Source organism: Molothrus aeneus, chromosome 10 (genome assembly GCF_037042795.1).
Source record: "Molothrus aeneus isolate 106 chromosome 10, BPBGC_Maene_1.0, whole genome shotgun sequence".
Lineage (NCBI taxonomy): Eukaryota > Metazoa > Chordata > Aves > Passeriformes > Icteridae > Molothrus > Molothrus aeneus.
Window position 1 is genome coordinate 8,359,325 of NC_089655.1, and position 18,172 is coordinate 8,377,496.

The 18,172-nt window shown below is 38.8% G+C and overlaps 1 protein-coding gene across 6 annotated transcripts in view; it reads right to left on the minus strand.

The window, feature by feature from the left end:
* Nucleotides 1-2,885: 2,885 nt before the first annotated feature.
* Nucleotides 2,886-18,172, minus strand: part of PAX3 (paired box 3) — a 73,358-nt gene continuing 58,071 nt past the window's right edge. For all 6 annotated transcript variants that reach the window (XM_066556595.1, XM_066556592.1, XM_066556594.1 and 3 more), the window contains 4 exons: nt 16,023-16,188; nt 14,723-14,937; nt 3,695-3,941; nt 2,886-3,167 (listed from right to left, as the gene is read on the minus strand). In XM_066556595.1, coding sequence (XP_066412692.1) covers nt 3,133-3,167; nt 3,695-3,941; nt 14,723-14,937; nt 16,023-16,188 — 663 coding nt within the window. In that variant the 3' untranslated portion in view covers nt 2,886-3,132. The remainder of the gene's footprint in view (nt 3,168-3,694; nt 3,942-14,722; nt 14,938-16,022; nt 16,189-18,172) is intronic.

Below are 18,172 nucleotides of genomic sequence, written 5' to 3' on the forward strand. Positions count from 1 at the left end.
TTTTCTGTCAAATGCAATATCCATATCAGGCTCATTCCCCTTTGACTTTCTGAGCATTCAGGATTCATATCCCAGAAGCTCATGTGGTTCCCAAGAACTTCTTCAGTCTTGACAGTGATAACAAGAATGGATCAACAGCATCCCAAGTTATCCTTATAGCTCTGTCAAAGATTTCTGCAGCACATAATAAACCAAGATACTGCTCAGTCTCTCTGCCCAGGCTCCTCCCTTCCCATGACAAGAGCTCCTCCCAGTTCTCCATTGCACGGCTTGACTGTAAGAATGGGTGATTTTCAAAGAATCATAGAATGGTTGAGGTTGGAAAGGACCTTAAAGATTATCCAGTTCCAACCCCCCACCATGGGCAGGGACAGGGCCTTTCCTCCCTATCTCTCGTTTCCAATCTCTCCTGCTCTGCATTAGGCTCTCACACAGGAAAGTGCTTGGGGCACCCTTGAGAAGAGGATGGAGCAGCTAAAATGCCCAAAATTCCCTAATGTGAGGTCAGTGGAGCACCTCAGTGGGATTGAGGGAATGGGGAGAAATCACAGCTCGCCCAGCCCTGCAGCTGCTGGAACAGAAAAGGAAGGTGACATTTTTCAATCACCCTGTGACAAGGGTACACTCCTCTTGGGAAGGAGCACCCGGTTCCAAACTGTGCAAGCAAGCAGGATTCTATCCAGTGGTTTACAGAAAAGGGATTACAAGTGGGAGATAGTTTACATGGCCTGTGCAGCAAGGACGTGAGGCCCCTGCCAAGGGCCAAGTCCTGGGAAGCAACATTGAAAAAAATCAGAAGAAAAAGAAGTTTGGAGGAGGGAATACGTGTTAATAAGAGAGTTTTAAATTTCAATTTTCTCAGAAGTTAAAAAGTGTATCAGAGAAACAGAAACTGGAAAGGAAAAAAAGAAATCTCCTTTCTCCATTTTTAATGTCCTCTGTTCAAGAAGTGTATTCCTTCCTTTTCCAATGGAAGTGGGCTAGACTCAAAAGAACAAAATAAAAATAAAATGCACACCGAAAAAAAGGCAGAAAGAAATTAAAGGTGGTTACATCCCCTACAAAATAGTGAGGAAATTAAATGCTCACCAAGCCTAGGGTAAGTAAAATTCCCTTGCACACTGATTTGGCACTAAAATTTACTCCACCCATTTTGAAGGGTCTTCTCCATGTTACAAGCAGTTTGTGTGTAGGCCTATTAAAAAATTCTTGAAGCTTCTAAGGAAAAAAAATATAATTTAGGACAGATACCACCCATAACTGATTACAAATTCCCTGCAGTTTCTGAAGCCATCCCAGTTGCCCTGCTTGTGCTGGGTTTAAACCTATGATATTTCATTTTGAATGCATGGTAAGGGCTTTTCCCTTGTTGGGAAGAGGTACTGCTGGTACCCACGGCACTCAGAAAATGCAAAGTTTATTATCTCACACACAGAGTTCCACGTGGCACACAAGCAGCACCTGGGCACAGAGGCTGCCCAAGCCCCCCCAGCCCAGGATGTGTGCAGAATACACTCATATAATGAACACAGGCTGCATCGAAGATAACATGGTTTATTTCTTCATGATATTCAGATTAAAATGTATCAATGTATTTATCACAATACTACATTTTAGGACAAAATCATCAGTGCTTTGAAAGTCTTCATAATGTTTATTCATTATAAATAGTAAATATTTACTGAACTTTTTACATGAAAGACATTTGTTTTTTGTTTTCTTTTTTTTTTATTTTTTTTGTTTGTTTGGGTTTTTCTTTTTTTTACAACACATTTTGTTGTAGAGGCTGCAACACAAAGATAATATTTCATGTTTCCATTACCCTTAAGACCGTTGTGTGAACTAACCTCTGTACTGAACCTAGTCTAACTCACTACTTCATAGTCCTTAACTCTAAAAGGAATGTATTTGTGTTCTGCCTCCCTCTTTGTTCCAAGAATAGAGAGAAATAAATAATCCCACCTTCCATCGTCCTCTTCCTCTCAACATCACAAAACACAAATTTATTGACATTCTAAAATGTCACGATGCAAACTTCTTGTAAACCTTGGTTCCTATAATTATACTGTCTATATTGGATATTGCTGTATAATTTAAACAGATGTCTCAAATACAGGTCCATCTCTGTCTGTGTCCTGTACAGCACTAAAAAACATGTAAACGTAATTTCTTCCTATTGTTTCCTGAAGATGACCTTTAAATCATGATTAGCAAGCTGGATTTCAGTAATCCAGCAGACTGCAACATTTCTGTATTTTATCATCAGGAATTATGCACTGCAAAAATAAAAGTACCTGCAAAAATATAGTTCTGATTCTATATCTATGACTTTGGATGATCCCAAAGTTTGTGTGAGGTACACAGTATTGCACATTGCTAGGCAGTTATGAAAAATCAGTCGCGTTGTTGGTGGTGTTTTTTGTCTCCCATATTTGTTTAAAAAGGTAAAACACACTGGGAAAACACATACAAAAAGGTAAAATCTGAGTTTCATGTTACACAAGATCTCCTCTCCTGGTAAAGCCAAACCTGTGAGTGACATTTATTGACAAGGTGATTACAAAGCACAGCAGGGTAACCAATGAGTTGCTCAGGAAGTCTTTCACACTTATCCAGCTTCCTAGGGACGGTGACATTTCCTCTTGATGACAATTTCCGGTGTGTACAGTGAGAGGCTCTTCCAACCTTGCTTCAGAAACTAAGCTGTTTTAAAGTTAGACTAAAGTCAGCACTGGATGTCAGATGAGTCAGAGTACACAGAGCTCAACTGCTCTAAGTTTAGTTTCAAAATGTTCCATTTGTCCCAATCAATGCACATTAATTTCAACAACAACAAAAAAATGGAATGTTTGCCAGGCTGTGATGTTAAATACTGCTCTGTTTTGTATACCCACTCATAATGAAGCATGTCACATTTATTCATTATTGCTTTTGGCCTTTGTCTTCTGTATAGCTTTGTCCAGCCTTCAAAAGTCTACTAAAAGCTATGACTGGAGAGAATATAACAAGCTTGTTTCTCTCAGTGGGACTGCCCCAGTTTAGGCTGCACTGTGTTGAGAAGATCCCTCATATCCAAGCCTTGGAGTGAGACCGGAAAACAAGACCAGCTTTAACTTGAAGTGGACAGTTCATTTATGCAATATCTGGCTTCAGATAATGAAAGGCACCTGCAAAAAAGCAAAAGAAGCTTTTTAAGTCATGCTGTGACAACCTCACAGCATGGGGCCATGCCAACTACAGGTTGACAATGTCATATTTAATACTGATGTATCAAAGGAAAGGGACTAATATTTTTATTCCTAGGACAAGTTTGACAAAACTCTATGTATCTGGGATTATATACTGTAATGATTCTTGAGCTGACCTCATTAAGAACATGTGTTTCTAATAGTGGAATGCCAGCGGTTATTTCATTTTGGACAACTCTTATGTTTTACCTAATGGCAATCAGGTTTCATGTCTCAACAATTAATAACATCAAGATGTTGTTGACATCACTTAAGAAAATAATTATGCAGCAGAAATCCTGCTCGAACAATCAGCTATCTCACCAGTGCATGGCTTTGAGGAGAAGTAGCAGTGAGCCCTGAGGATCTCTGCTCAGAACTCCCTTCCTCACAGACAGACAGACAGACAGCCAGCTCAGGCTGTGGACAGCTGGGTGCCCTTCCCAGTGCCCATGTGCCATACTCACTTTGGCCGTACTGGCCGTACTGGTAGCCCGTGACGGGGTCCATGCTGTAGCCCGTGGTGCTGTAGGTTGGTGGGCAGTAGGACTGGGAGGTGGGCAGGCTGTCTAAGCTCTTCATGTGCTCTAACCTCTGGCTGCAGCTGGCTGACACAGTGGTGGTGGGCTCCAGGCCCCCAGTTAGAGGGGACAGGGCATAATCAGTTTGGGGCTGGTGAGGCACACCACCGTGGTTAGTCAGGAGTCCCATTACCTAGAAAGCAGAAAAATAGAAAGAGTTAAAATAGATTAAGAACTCCATTGCTTACAGAACCACAGAAGTTCTCAAATCTATAATTTGATTTCCTAAACCAGGTAGACTTGATACTTGAACTGTGCTTTGAGTAGCTAATCCCAAGAGGAAGTAGAATTTGGTTGCATCATCCCCCAAAAGAAAATCTGATGGCTAGCAAGCAATAAGAAGCAATACTGGGGCAAATAAGGAATCATTTTTTTTTAACTTTTATGGTTTTAGAGTGCCTGATCCAAGCCCCAGCTGGGAGTTCTGCAGATGTTTATAAGAGAACAAAAAGAGAACAAAGTTTAACCATAATGTCCTGCATGATCTACAAACATAAAAAGCTGTGAAAAAGCTCACACAATTTTCTTCTCCAAGATCAGCAACCATTACAGTGAAATCAGTTTGGAGTATCCCAGTAGCACTACTGGTGGAATTAACAAAGAACACCACAGAATCCTGATGTTCTGGGGTAGGCAAAGGGGCAGAGCAGCTGTACCCCCACTGCTGCATGCCCTGTTTGCTGTAAAGAAGTGAATGTGCCAGAGTAAAGTGCTGGTTATAACACCGGTTATTGATTCCAACATCTGAGTTAGAGGACACAACAGAAAGGCTCAGGCACTCCAGAGCAACTTCAAGTCAGCTGTGACTCCTTTATTAAACTGCTTCTACAGGGACAGTTACGAAATCAGTAGCTGAAAAGAGTTTACTGGAAAATACATGCTTGTGCCTATAAAAGCCCAGCCCCCCCAGGCCATCATTTCCAGTAGATGAGCAAGAAATAATTCCAAAAGCATCTGCATTTTCAAGCACAGAACTACAGAGAAAAGTTCTTGTTGTTCAAAAATCTCTCCCACTACAAGTTGGTGAACACTTCCTCTCCTGGTACACCACTGTAGAACATTTTGAAAATAAGTGTATGACTGAGATTTGCTTACTTTTTGCCGAAATAAATTGCAGTTCAGAGCCTGACAAGCATTCTGCAGCTTCTAATAGATGGGTGACATACAACTTTTGCCAAAACTGCATATTGTGATAATTTACAGGCTCTTCTTGCTCCAAAAAGGCATTACAATTATCTGACATGTGCTATTTGATAATCATTTTGCTTTGCAGCAATTCTTGCCATAAACTAAAGAGAGTTTTTTTTTTAAAAATGGAGTCTATATTTTATAGACAAATTAAACCTCATTAAAACCAGATCTGTTTCCTGAGGTTCTGATGCTCCTCCTGAAATTTTACTTATTTTCCATCACAAACTAAAAAGCATTGTTATTGCAGGGAGTTTATATTTCCAGCTTTGAGTTGTTTGCTTTTTTTGTTGGTTTGGGGTTTTTTCTTAATAAACAGATGAAACAAGATCCAGATATAGTGATTTAGGTGGGAAAGAAGACGTGTCCAGTTTTTACACATCTGATTAGGAAAAGAACAAGAGGTAGAATCAGAGTAGCTCAGAAAGAGAAACTCAGATCCCTGCATTGAAAACACAAAATCTGTTTGCATCAAATGCACCCAGGATATCTCACTGGAAAAAAAATGCTGAGAAAGAAGTTCAGTTACTGCATATAGCACTGGAATGTTCACTTTTGATTCACTGGGCTGAAAAACATGAGTTTAACCAGTGGTATTAGCTGAATGTTTCACAAACTGAAGTATGCATGCAAAAACAAATTCCAAAATATATGCAATGACTGCGCTCAGATATTGAAATCTTACAACTTTTAAAAGTTTTTTTATAAACTTTTGTTTATAAAAACAAGATTAATTTGGATTTAGCATGTAAGATATTTTCCATTTAATTCAACAAATACATTCAATGCCCAAAAGTTGTTAAAATATAATAATTTTGGTTAATAAATAACAATAAATAATAATAAAAGATAATAATTGTTGTTAATAATAAAAAACTCTGAAATCACCACAGATTGAAAAATAATGTTATCTGTACATCATTTTGTGCCAAAACTCCCAAAAAGTTGAAAATACTCAGCTCTCAAGTTTTTGTTCTAAAAATTCGTTATGAAAACTTCAAAATTTCTATTATTTTAGCAATTTCTGTTTCAGAAATTCCAAGTATTTTTCTTATAACTTTGGAATTTGATATGGTCCAAAATATAGCATGCTTAATGACCTGACATGCATCAGCAGGAGACAGCATTAGAACCTATGTAAATTCAGGTTATATTAATCCTTGTCCTTTGAAATTAACACTAGAAGAGTTAAAAGAGAAAGAAGTAAAAAAAAAAAAAAAAAAAAAAAAAAAAAAAAAAAAAAGGGATAACTTAAACATTTAAACATTTACATTGAAAATTACTACTTTGGGAAATATTTATGTTGGCAGGAGTATAATGGTTTTGACTACAGTTTAAATTGCACAGGGGTTTATCAGAAATCTCAAGTGCACAACCCTTTCCATTGCCGTGCAGGGCCAGTGTGACACCGATATTTGCAGGACTTCCCCACGTTTTGTTCCAAGTTCAAGAGCAGAAAGAAGGGGCTGGGCTGAGCTCCCCATGTCCCGGGGAGCTCCTCTCTGCCTCAGGGCTCTCACATCACTGCCTTGGCTGCCAGCACTTTTAGAACCAATTGCTAATTTGGGTAAATAATTATTTTACCAACTGCAGATTTCAACTAGAGGTTTGTTTTAATTTAATGTTTTCAATAGAATAAAACCCAAAACAAAATTATTTGGACTTTGCCAGCAAAAAGAGTGAGCTCAAAAACTTTCGGATTGGAAGCTATTTTAAAATTGGAGATTTGTCTTGGAATTTAAACCCGGGTCCATACAGAATCTCAAATGCCACTCAAACACCATTAGCAACTCTATTTGGATTGAAATTTCTTTCCTTTGACAAAATGAAAATTAGCATTTAGTGAGATTTACTTCAACTTTTTTTTTAATTAGAAAATAATTAGGCATAATTTTATTAAGTGGACATGCACCTAGTAAATATTCTGGAGCTGAACTGACTGAGCTGTCTGTCTCTGAGCTGGAGAAAACTGAAGTCTGAACAGTAACCAAGTTCCCAGAAGTATCTTCCTCAGAGGCCTTCAGAATCATCCTGCAGTTGATTAGTATCTAAATAATTCGATTTTTGGTCATGTCTGTTTTGAAAGCTCCAAGGGAAGTAGCCTCAGGGCAGGAGTCTTTGCTACGGTATGTGCCATGACCTTCTCACCCATACAAGGAGTTACAGGAAGGGCATGGCTAACTTTCACCTAATCAATTAGAAATCCATTAACGGGCCATGTCTGCAAGATGCTCAGCACCCTCAGCTTAGCTGCACAGGAGACACACAAGGATCTGGACTTTGCAGCTCACATCTTCTGTGGGTATGAAGCAGAATAGTTCTAAGGTAGGATTGCTTTATAATAGTTAAGGTAGAAAATAAAGTTATTCAATCTCTATACCATCCAAATTACTGGAAAATATGTGCTTCCTTTTAAATCACTTTGGGAAAGCTAAATTAGTAATTATGAGCCTCACTGACCCAGAATCCAAGGGCTGAGCTAACACCCCATTAAAGTGATACAATAACTATTCTAGTAGTTTTAGAGTAGAACTCCCATAAATGCAAAAAACAAAATCAAATTTAAGTTTTTTAGCTACATATGTTTTGTTCTCACCTTTTACAAAACACACACAGGAAGGTTAAGGCACAGTCTTTGTGCTTATACAATAAAATACAATATATAATTGATGAAATCACTCCATTTGAAAACAAAGGTGAAATTAGGAATAAGCAAACAGAACACAGTGGACTGCTACAACCAAAGTCTGCAGAGAAGTTTTTAGAACACATCTGAAGCAACTTAAAATATTCAGTAGGACAAATCCCTTGCTGGAGTCAGCACAGAATCACCAGCTGAGGGTACCATCAAGAAAGAGAACTGGAGGGATGAAAGCCTTAAAGGCATGAACACAATGTCTGGTCCATTATCAGCTGCTGGAAAATACTTCTATTATCATCAAAATAAGGGCCATTAAACTAAAAAAAAAAAGCTTATTTTATTGAAATGAAACATTCTGGCTGTTAACATGGTTAGTATTTGAGAATGTAGGACCCTCCATAGGCACAATAAAATTCTCATATGTTTTAATTCATTTACGCATGCTTGCGTTTAATATGCTTTGTGACCATGCCTGCAATTAATATGATTTATGAGAAAAGAACATGTGCAATATTTTTTTGGGTACAGTGATACTATTTTTCCCCTCCTGTGAATGAAAGATTTAATGAAACAGCTCAAGGAAAATGGTTGGCAGTTAACATATTAAGTTGAACTGACAGAACCATGAGTAAACTTTAGCACAGTTAATGATATCCTCTTATCTGACCCTGACACATTTGCAGCATGTAATTTACAGAAGCTCTGTCCAGGGAATCTTGACAAATGCTCCTAACGATGTCAGGGCAATGTTCCATTCTAATGTAAAACAGATGTGGGTCAGATACCCTCATTCATCACTAACACTGAAAATTTTAAACTCCTTCCGAGATGAATGGCATTACCTGCTGTTAGCTCTCTTCACTGTAGAGAAATCTCTCAAAAAACAAAATATTGCACAAGAAAGAACACAAAAAGGATTGCTATCACTCACTATAATGAGAGATTTTAGAGGATTAATTAAAGTTAATTAGCTATATGGATTTATAGCTATAGGATCCTAGAACCACACTGCTGATCCCTTTTATATATATGAATATTTCTATTGAACACAGGAAACCTGACAGAAAGCAATTTTTTGCCAGACGGCAAGAGCTGGCAACCACATACTTGGTTAATGAAAATTAGAGCAAAGGTACTGACTTTGGACATTGATGATCTGACCCTCTCATCAATGAGACATGATACTGATTTCACACCACCAGGTATCGCTGATACCTACACTGAATTAGAGAAGGTACACTGATCCTCATATAGGATCATTAAGAGGATAACTTGATTCTTTCATCAAATACATTTTTACCTACAGATAATTGCCAATTTTCAACACATTATTACAGTCTATCACAAAACTCATGTCTTTTTTAAGTGCTATATCACAGAGTTCCAGAACTTGGTAACATCACTAAAATAATTCTAAGATCAGCTAATTCTTGAGCCCCTGAAAAAACCAAAGATCACTGAAAAGGCAAAACAAAGCTCAAAGATGAACATATAATTTATGAATATATAAGCATATCTATGCAATTAAACATCTCCCAGCTTTTTCAGGCAGCCCCAGAGACTGGAGTCTCATGACTTTAAATGCTCAACTATGGCAATATTACTCAAAAGAATTCAAAACAAGCCTAAATTTGGTATTAGGTTGCTCCTTTCCTGTGAACTCTCCTCCTCCCACCTTCTATTCATCCCCAAACACAAAAGAAGGATTCTGGCTATTATGAACGCCAACCCAGCTGTCACTAGCTCAGCTATCACACACCTTCCCTCAACAACTGGGATATATGGATTTGTTATGGCTGAAAGCAAAACTAACCAAAAGAAAAAAGTTAAGGTGGGCATTCAAAAAGATACAGCTTAAACAATCACCTGTTTATTTTTTCTGCTATATTAATGTATTTAGTAAATATGTTATTTAAAAATGTATACTTATATAAATTATTCTATATATTATAGAAAATATGAGTATATTTGCAAAATAAATAATACTTGTAGTTATTTTTACTCAGTAACAACTACAATACTATTAAATCTCATCTATTTTACTCAGAGAAACAAAAAATAATTAACCCCATTGTCCAAACTTTAAAAAAAGAAAAAAGAACAAAAACTTGTGTTCATGAAGATTATATCATGTGAATTAACTTTCTTACGAAGGAATCCATGCCTTGTCTCATGTTCTTGAGTCATTAAGCAAAGAGCTCTCAAAGCCAAGTGCATCGTGCCAAAGATCTTCAATGAGCTTCTCATTGCTGTGGGACTTGAACCCAAATGAAATGTTTTTGTGGGCAACCAGCTCAAGGTAATCCAACAGAAGGTATGGGGAAAGTATAATGAATTAATAGTTGCTTTTTTTCCCCTGCTCTTGTCCCTCTTAATGAGGGAATGAAAATTTTTAGCCCTGGTTCCTGTGCCTCCCCTAAAAACAGAGTTAACAAGACAATATGAACATATCTAACTGATTCGACAGCTGCCATCGGTTCCATACATCAGGTTAATGAAAACCAAGTGCTCTCAAAGACTTAAGAGAAGCCCAGTGCCTGAGATCCACCTCACCAAAAGGAGTTACAGGGTAACTCTTAAACTCAGGCAGTGAAATGTTTTGACAGTAGAAGAAAAAAACCTTGAAAGAGCTTGCCTCTTTACTACTGTTCAAGGAAAAGTTTGGGATTTTCTTATCAAGATTATTCCTGAGCTCCAGGTAATGGCATGAAACTGCAAACTTTGTTAAAGACTGTTATGATCTCCTACACAGCCAATTCAATATTCAATCCACTTCCCATTTTCAAACTGCAGCCTTTAAAGCTACGGGTTTGATTCAATTATGGGGGGAGAAGGCAAGGAAGAGGAAACAGTAGATCTGAGAAGTTTTCTAGAGGGCAAGGAGGAAAAACAACTATGCCTAGCAGGAGACAGGTTACACATGTTTGTTCTTTTCCTAGTAAAATCTTAAAACTGAAATGCTGTTTAAGGCTGGATTATCCTACAGGTTAAGTATCCTACAAGTTAAATACAGGAAGCACACAAAATCACAAAGCAGCAATCCCAGCAGAGTATTGCTGCTCCACCTGGATCCACAGCAGCCAGAGCAGCACTCTCCAAACCAGCAAACTGCCTGACCTGGTGTAGGGCAAACTCTGCTGCTCTGACACTAATAAAAAGCACATGAGGAGGTCAGGGGATGCTGATGTACACTGGAAAAGCCTTTTTCCTTATCTTAAATGAAGCAGTTCAAAATACTGATATCCTGTCTTTAAAACAATCTGCCCTTCACCAAGACCATACACCTGCAGGTGGGAGACAAATGTTTCTGCAGTCACTGCTCTGCTTCACAGAAAAAGCCAGTGATGGCCACTAATCATAAAGTGCCATGCCAATCCAAAAGCATGTTTAAGTCCTGTGTACATACATTAACATCCAGATATGCTATCCCCTCATAATTCTGAGTTAAAAAACATTTGTTAAAAGAAAATTCACTGAGCAACTAAAACCCGATTTGAAAAGGAAATACAATATTGCCATAAATGTATTCATGACAGGCAAGAAGCTGCATAATAGGCATAGAAAACATAAAAATATGCAATTTACATATATTACACACTAATAATCTCTTTTCTGACACTATATTTAAAGAGCCCTGGCTGAGATGGCATGCTTGCAGTTGAGTTGCTTTTTCATGAAATACAAACACTCCAGGCTGCCATCTCCCCAAGACATTAATCCCTGACTTTTTCCAGCAAAAGTCAACCCATTGCATGCCTGCAAGACAGAGGTTCTCTCACCACATCCAGGTAGTAATAAATAAACCAGATGAGCAAGGAGAATAATCAGTCATCTGAAGGGTATCTGCAAATCTTGTCTTGATGTTAAAAAGTATTAAACAAGGTGGAACCCTTTCTGTTCTCTTATTTTTAAACAAGATCAACAATTTTTCAACACCCAGCTTGCAAGACACGTATGTAATGGAGCGTTTTTCTTCCTAGAACTGAGAAATACAATCCCTTCTCATGCCAAAATTCAAGGGTAAAACAATAAAAATAAAATAACATCACCCTAGGTGTCTCTGCTTATCTTCTACCTTCACCAGTGTTTGCCTTAAACACCATATTTGTCCATCATATTAAAGAAAAAAGTTAGAACCATTGGATGGAGCTTTATTTTCTCTGTAGAATGGTTCCATTCTACAGAGAAAATAAAGCTTCCCTGGTGTCTTTGTGTCAGACCCCCATTTGTAATAAATCGATGACGAAGAGGAGAGAAAGGTTTAAGTCTGCTAAGAATATGATCCTGTGTATCTTAGTATTAGATTTTGTTGTATCTTAGTATTAGATTTTGTTGTGTATGTTTAAGGATGGGGTTTTTTAATCACAAAATATTATCTGGGCTTCAGACAAAGCCCCCCCCTTCCCCCTCCCTACTTCAGTCACCACAAATTCAGCTTTAGACTCAGTTTTTCAGGAGCACTTGCCAGCAAGAGACACATGGATGGGTGGAAACATTATGTTAATTGCTCACACACCCAGATTTATTGTGGTCAAAAATGCACAGGCTAGTAAATAGACCCTCTCTCTTTCTCATCTAAATTCCATGCACGCAGGCAGGGCAGTGCAACATGCCCACTCAGCAGGAAAACTCCTGTTTCCCTTTTTCATGAAACCCCAAATGCAGAGCTGGCTTTCAACTTTACCTTACCTCAGCCTCCCTTCCAGCACCTCAGGAAGAGCCCTGAGGAAGCATGGAGAGGGGATGCGCAGTGACACACCCCACAACTAAGGACATTTCACACACCAACATTGTGACCAGCAGCTCAGGCTCCTTTGGGCATCAAGAGTTTCACTGGTTTGCTACAGTCCCACAAATTGTTGCACACAATTTACATGTTTCAGGCTGTATTACTGCATTATATAAAAACAAAATCTGAATGTGTCACTTTATACATCTCTACATTTTATGCATGTCTCTAACTCATTGTTTAGGCACCAAAACTGATATAGAGGAGTTGTTGGCAATGCCACATGAATTCAGTTCTGGGTTTTTCATTTGTTTGTTTGATGGGAAGATTTTTAACATTTGTTGAAGGTAATCATTTAGTTGCCAAGAAGTTGCTCCAAATCTAAATGGATATAAGTAATCTCCTCTATGCACTGAGCAATGAAAGCATGATGTCAACTTTAAAGGGATCAGCATCCCCTAAACCTAGCTGTACCTGTTGGTAGAGCTGCTGGACACAGCCAGAAGTGCTAAGCACTGGGTTAGAAAAAGGCTTCAGAAGTCTAAGGAAAACAAATAAACAAACTATAAAACAACAGAAGTCTTCTAGGGTAAAGACAGAGCTAGGTGTAAAAAAGCGCAGAATCCCCTTTTGATTACATCAAACCTCAAATCAGCAAGACTTTGGCAGGAGGAGACCTGGCCTCACATTTTTGTCCCATTTCACCCAGCCATCACAAGATTTCTTTACTGTTGTTGTGCTCCACTTCTATGTCACAGACAATAAAAGCTTTGTGAAAGGGGAAAAAAAGAGATCACATTTTCCATAGCCAGAACCAACACACATTTAAACTGACACTAACAACTACCTTTTATGGATTAACATTGAAAACCAGATAGATAATTATGTCAAAAATTTGGAAGCCTTGCACACTATGAAACTAGCCATTAAAAAAAAAAAGAAACAACTAATATAATGTCATGGATTTTGTTGAAGTTTGCATTTAGAAATCAGAATTCTTTCAAACAAAATCTATTCAAGTCTTGTTGGAAGTACATCCGTTTGTTTTTCTGTTGGCATTTTTTTCCTGAGGTTTCAAGCCATGAAGTTTTGTACCACACTCCATGCTATAGGAATCTGTGAATCTTAATTACATTTACCGTTACAAAAAAGGGTTTATGAACTTTTGCCTTTGGGCAAAAATGTTTATTTCATTGCCTTTGTTATTCATTCTTTTCAACTCCAGAGCCTTTGAACTTTTCAGCTGCACAGAGTTATCACCGTTGCACAGGAACCAGGAACTGCACTCCCGAGATGCAAACCACAAGTTGAAGAAAACGAAGGAGGCAAAGATATACGAGTCGTTATTTTGGCCACCCTTTGTGCCATTAAAATCTCATTTTCTGCCTATTAGAATGCCCTCTCCCTGCTTAGGCAGTGGTGATAGTCAGTGATTAGTGTGTAATTGAGTATAATTGTCTTTTCACTTTTCATTTGTGTCATTCTGAGCTTCTCCCTGTTTTTCTAACCACTGAGAGGAAAAAAGGGTAGAAAGCAGATAAAGCTGTTAAAACTCTCACTTTCAGCCCTGAAGAGATTCCTGATTGTAATTATAGATTGCATCTTCTTTGTGACTCCTCAGAATTTAGTGGACATCTCTTTCCAAGCACCTGGGCAAAGCTCTTGCTAATAAAATAAACTACCATCTATTCAAGCTTTAACTAATAATGTCAGCTTCAGACAGATGCCATGTGTAAGAAAATTTAACCAATCTTTTGACACTCAATTATCAAGGCAATTTATTAACCTGATTTCCTTAAAAGAGCTCACGCAAATTAAAAAAACAATTATGGTATTCATGCATTTATATATTGCCAAAGAGCAGTAATACTTCTAATTTATGTATTTATAACTCGATTACAGCTCATCTCAATACACATTTCTCAGTCCTTGGAACTCTTCTCATGCAACTCACCCATAATTTTCCTGGACAACTTGGTAAAATCTTGATGATGTTATTTTAATGAGATATTTTATTCACAGAAAAAATACAAGCTCTGTTTTCTGTACCTAGCCATGGATCTTCAGGAGAAGAGCAGTGCATTACAAATGCTTGACAACTGGATGCAAATATGAAGTCTGCATGATTCCATTATAAATCAGTTGAAATTAAATATAAGCTATCACTCTTTATTCAGCCAGTAAGAGGAAAAAAATTAAAAAAAAAAAAAAGGAAACTAGCAAACTGAAATCATGTGGCTTATATAAAGAATACATTATGGTTTAAATTTGGCAATTCATTATACTGTGGCCTGAGGGAATAGACTCTTTGGTTCTGGTATACAGCAAATCCTCTGTCTGAAAACACAGGACTGACCTGAGGTGAGAGGCCATTGCCAATGGCAGGGTTCATGGGATTGGAGGGCCCGGACGGAGGCACAAAGCTGTCTGTATAGCTGGAAAATCCATGCCTGGTGCTGGGCAGGCAATAGGCAGAGCTGCTCTCGGGGTTCGAAGGGAGGCTGCTTTGGTGTACAGTGCTTGGAGGGAGAGGCTGAGGTCTATGGACGGTACTGCTTGGATCAGACACGGCTGGAAGCAGAAAAAATATGTTGATATGTTTTCCTCCTTTATTCTGGCATAATAAGTTAATTATGTGAAGCTCAGCTTAAGAGAACTGCATCAAAACCTGCATCTAAATACTGGTTAAGTAGAAAAATAAATCTATAATTTTGTTAGATATTTAACCAGCCTGTGAATTTACACAAAAATTCTTAAACAGACTGTAAATACCATAACAAGAGGAATGCGGTTTTCAGACAACCCTTAGTGAGCACATATTGTCAGCAATATCTTTTTAATATGTCTATATATAAAAATAAAGGAAAATATTTATTTACTTATAGGACCAGTTTTCCCCTCCTGCTCACAGCTCAGAAATCCCACCGCGGTTTGTATCAAGTCAAGCAATGGACAGGAGAAGCCCTGGGCTTTGAAAAATTCCCTCAATTAGAACCTCCACTGAGAGTTAAGATCTAAATCTCAAGGATGAAGCAATAAGAGGACACAAATTATTTTATAAAATCTCACTCATAAGGTTTTTATTTAATTTTAAAATCTAACAAAGCCTAGATTTGAGGGTCTGTTCCCTCCCACTCAAATCCATCGCAAGTTCACAGAATTTCTGATAACATTAAGAAAAATTGAGATTGAGACTGATTACTGACTGATTTGAAACAAGGTGGTCTGAATAGCTGTTTTTTCCACCCCCAGATAAATATTCAGAGTATTTACACAAGTTCCAATGCTCCATCAATGACAGTCACAACAAAGACAGAGTGCACATGTCCCCTACATCACACCAGACACTTCCAGCAAAGGAGGCCAGTGCAGTGGCAGGACAGGGATGAGTGTCCATCACTTTACCAAAGCTGCATGTCTGCTGGGCAGAAGGTGATTATTTCTCTGGAGAGCACCCTTCCCATGGAACCACCCCTTTCTTGCAGCAAAACAAATCTCAGTTCTTACATGCCTAAAATAAACAGGCTTGCAGGATCCTGCCTGAGTCAGACCCTAAATTAGCCAACTCATTAGAAAAGAAAATATTTCTACAGTGGATGGGCACAGGAAACCCCCCCAATAACACTATTTTAACAAGTATCTGTGGGCTACTGTACCTTGGGGTATGGAGGTGGGTTGGTAGGAGGGCTCAGAGAGCTGGTACGTTGGCAAAGTCGGCATGGCACTGGGTGGGAATCCTCCAGGGATCAGATGGTTGAAAGCCATCAGTTGGTTGGCTCCTGCCTGCTTCCTCCATCTGGCACGACGATTACTAAACCAGACCTGCAAATGTTTTAAACATGAACATTTGATTTCTGCACATTTAGTACAGATGTATCAGAAATAATGGCATTGCATTTCAAACATGGGCAGTGTCTGAGATGAGAGATGCAGAAGATGCACACTGAACTCAGTACTCCTAGACAAGAAAGTTACCCTTGGCACACATTTCCATGGTCCAACAGATTCAACACAGGAATTCTGATCCCTGGTTTCCTCTCAGATTCAGCCTCTCCTGAGAAAAAAAGCTGTCTACTCTTTCAAGCTTTAGTGGTTTTAATCACTATCATTACTGTGCCAGATTTAATGACAAAGGGGAAACCTCTCCATTTAATCTAAGTGCCAGCCAAAGCTATTTCATCTGTACTGTATTGTCTTTAAGTTGCTGACAAGTTAGTGGCATCACTTAATGCACTGTTAGAAGGTGCACATACTTATATATTGGGATAATATATTGCCCTAATGATCAACAGAACTTCAAGCTTTTAATTAGAAAAATACAAGCCCCATGTACAAAATACACAAATCCCTCCCAGCAAGTTTTCATGTGTTCACATATGCACAAAACAGTAGGTCAGAACTTCAGTACTAGATTAGCATTTCAGAACCACTTTGAAATCCGTTCCCAGGACAGCACACCAACCAGATGGGGTTTGAATTGTGGGACATTTTAGCTATAAATCTGCTTTTCTTCACATCATTCTCAGTTTGTGTTTTAAGCTTTCCGAGGCTTGGATAGTTCTTACTACATCCAAGATACAAAGAGGCAAGACATCACAAATGCAGACATAATAGGAATTGCAAAACACATTAATTGTTAATTTTGATATTTTAACAATTCCACACATCACGAATTGGAAGGGCAAAGAGTGCAGGAGTGCCCGGAAAAGGCACATTGCCTTGTTGTGGGGTCAGAGCAGGCTCCTGATGACAGCTCTCAACTCCATGGTGGAGCACTGAGGGAAAGAATGGTTGGTTCAGGTAACAGAGACTGCACACATTTGTAACCAAGCAGCCAGTTGCTAATAATCCTACACCCTGAAGCAGCTGTGGTGCTCATCTACCGATACAATTCATTAGATAAGACCTCAACTGAGTATTAATACCTGATAAAGTAGATCTGCACAGCCTGTAAGGCAGCCTGGCCTGAAAGCCACTGAGGCACGTTAGCTGATGAGCCACATATAGATGTGTTTGTAGAAGATGGGACTCAGATCTGTAACCCTTGAGCAAGCAGCCCTTGCTGGCTTATGAATCAGGCACCAGAGACTGGGATTCTAAGTGTAACACCATTTATAAACTATGAGTGGCCCTCACACTAGAGGGTAACAACCTTTTGGGCTACACGTGGGTTTCTCCTCTGCTTGCTATTTCATGACAGGAGTGGTGGGACTCACTGGGCCATCTGGTTTCTGCCATAGGCCATCTGTCACCATGTAGTTTGTTCTGACTTCATCCTCTTTTCAGAATGAGATGCTCAGTTCACACAGCTGCCTCCTCCTTTGGCTATAACATCTACTCCTCAATTATACACACCCACTCCAGTTTAAGATCTAGGACAGAGGGATAGGTGGAGCCTCTGTTCTATGTCACAAATCCCTCTCTTGTTGTTTTGCTGTACATACTGACCCCCCTGTCTCCACATGAACCATTTCTGAAAGCAGCTGGCAGGGACAAGGCACCAGGGTGGAGATGCAAAACCTGCAATGGAGCAGTAGTTGAGGATGGGTCTAGATTCAGCCTGTAGAGCAAGAAAGGGACCTTGCTCTAAAGATCCAAAGAACACTTCGGAAGGATAATGGAGGTCAAAGAGTGACCAGGGAACAGCAAACCCTTGTTGTAATTAGTTGACCCATGTCATTAACTCTGGCTTTTTGCCTTGACACTTTCTCTTCTTCAGGTCAAGAGGGTTATCTCATGATCTCCAAGTGCTTTGGGAACATGAACAGAACTAAGCTACATGAATGAATTTCACTCGGGAAAGTGA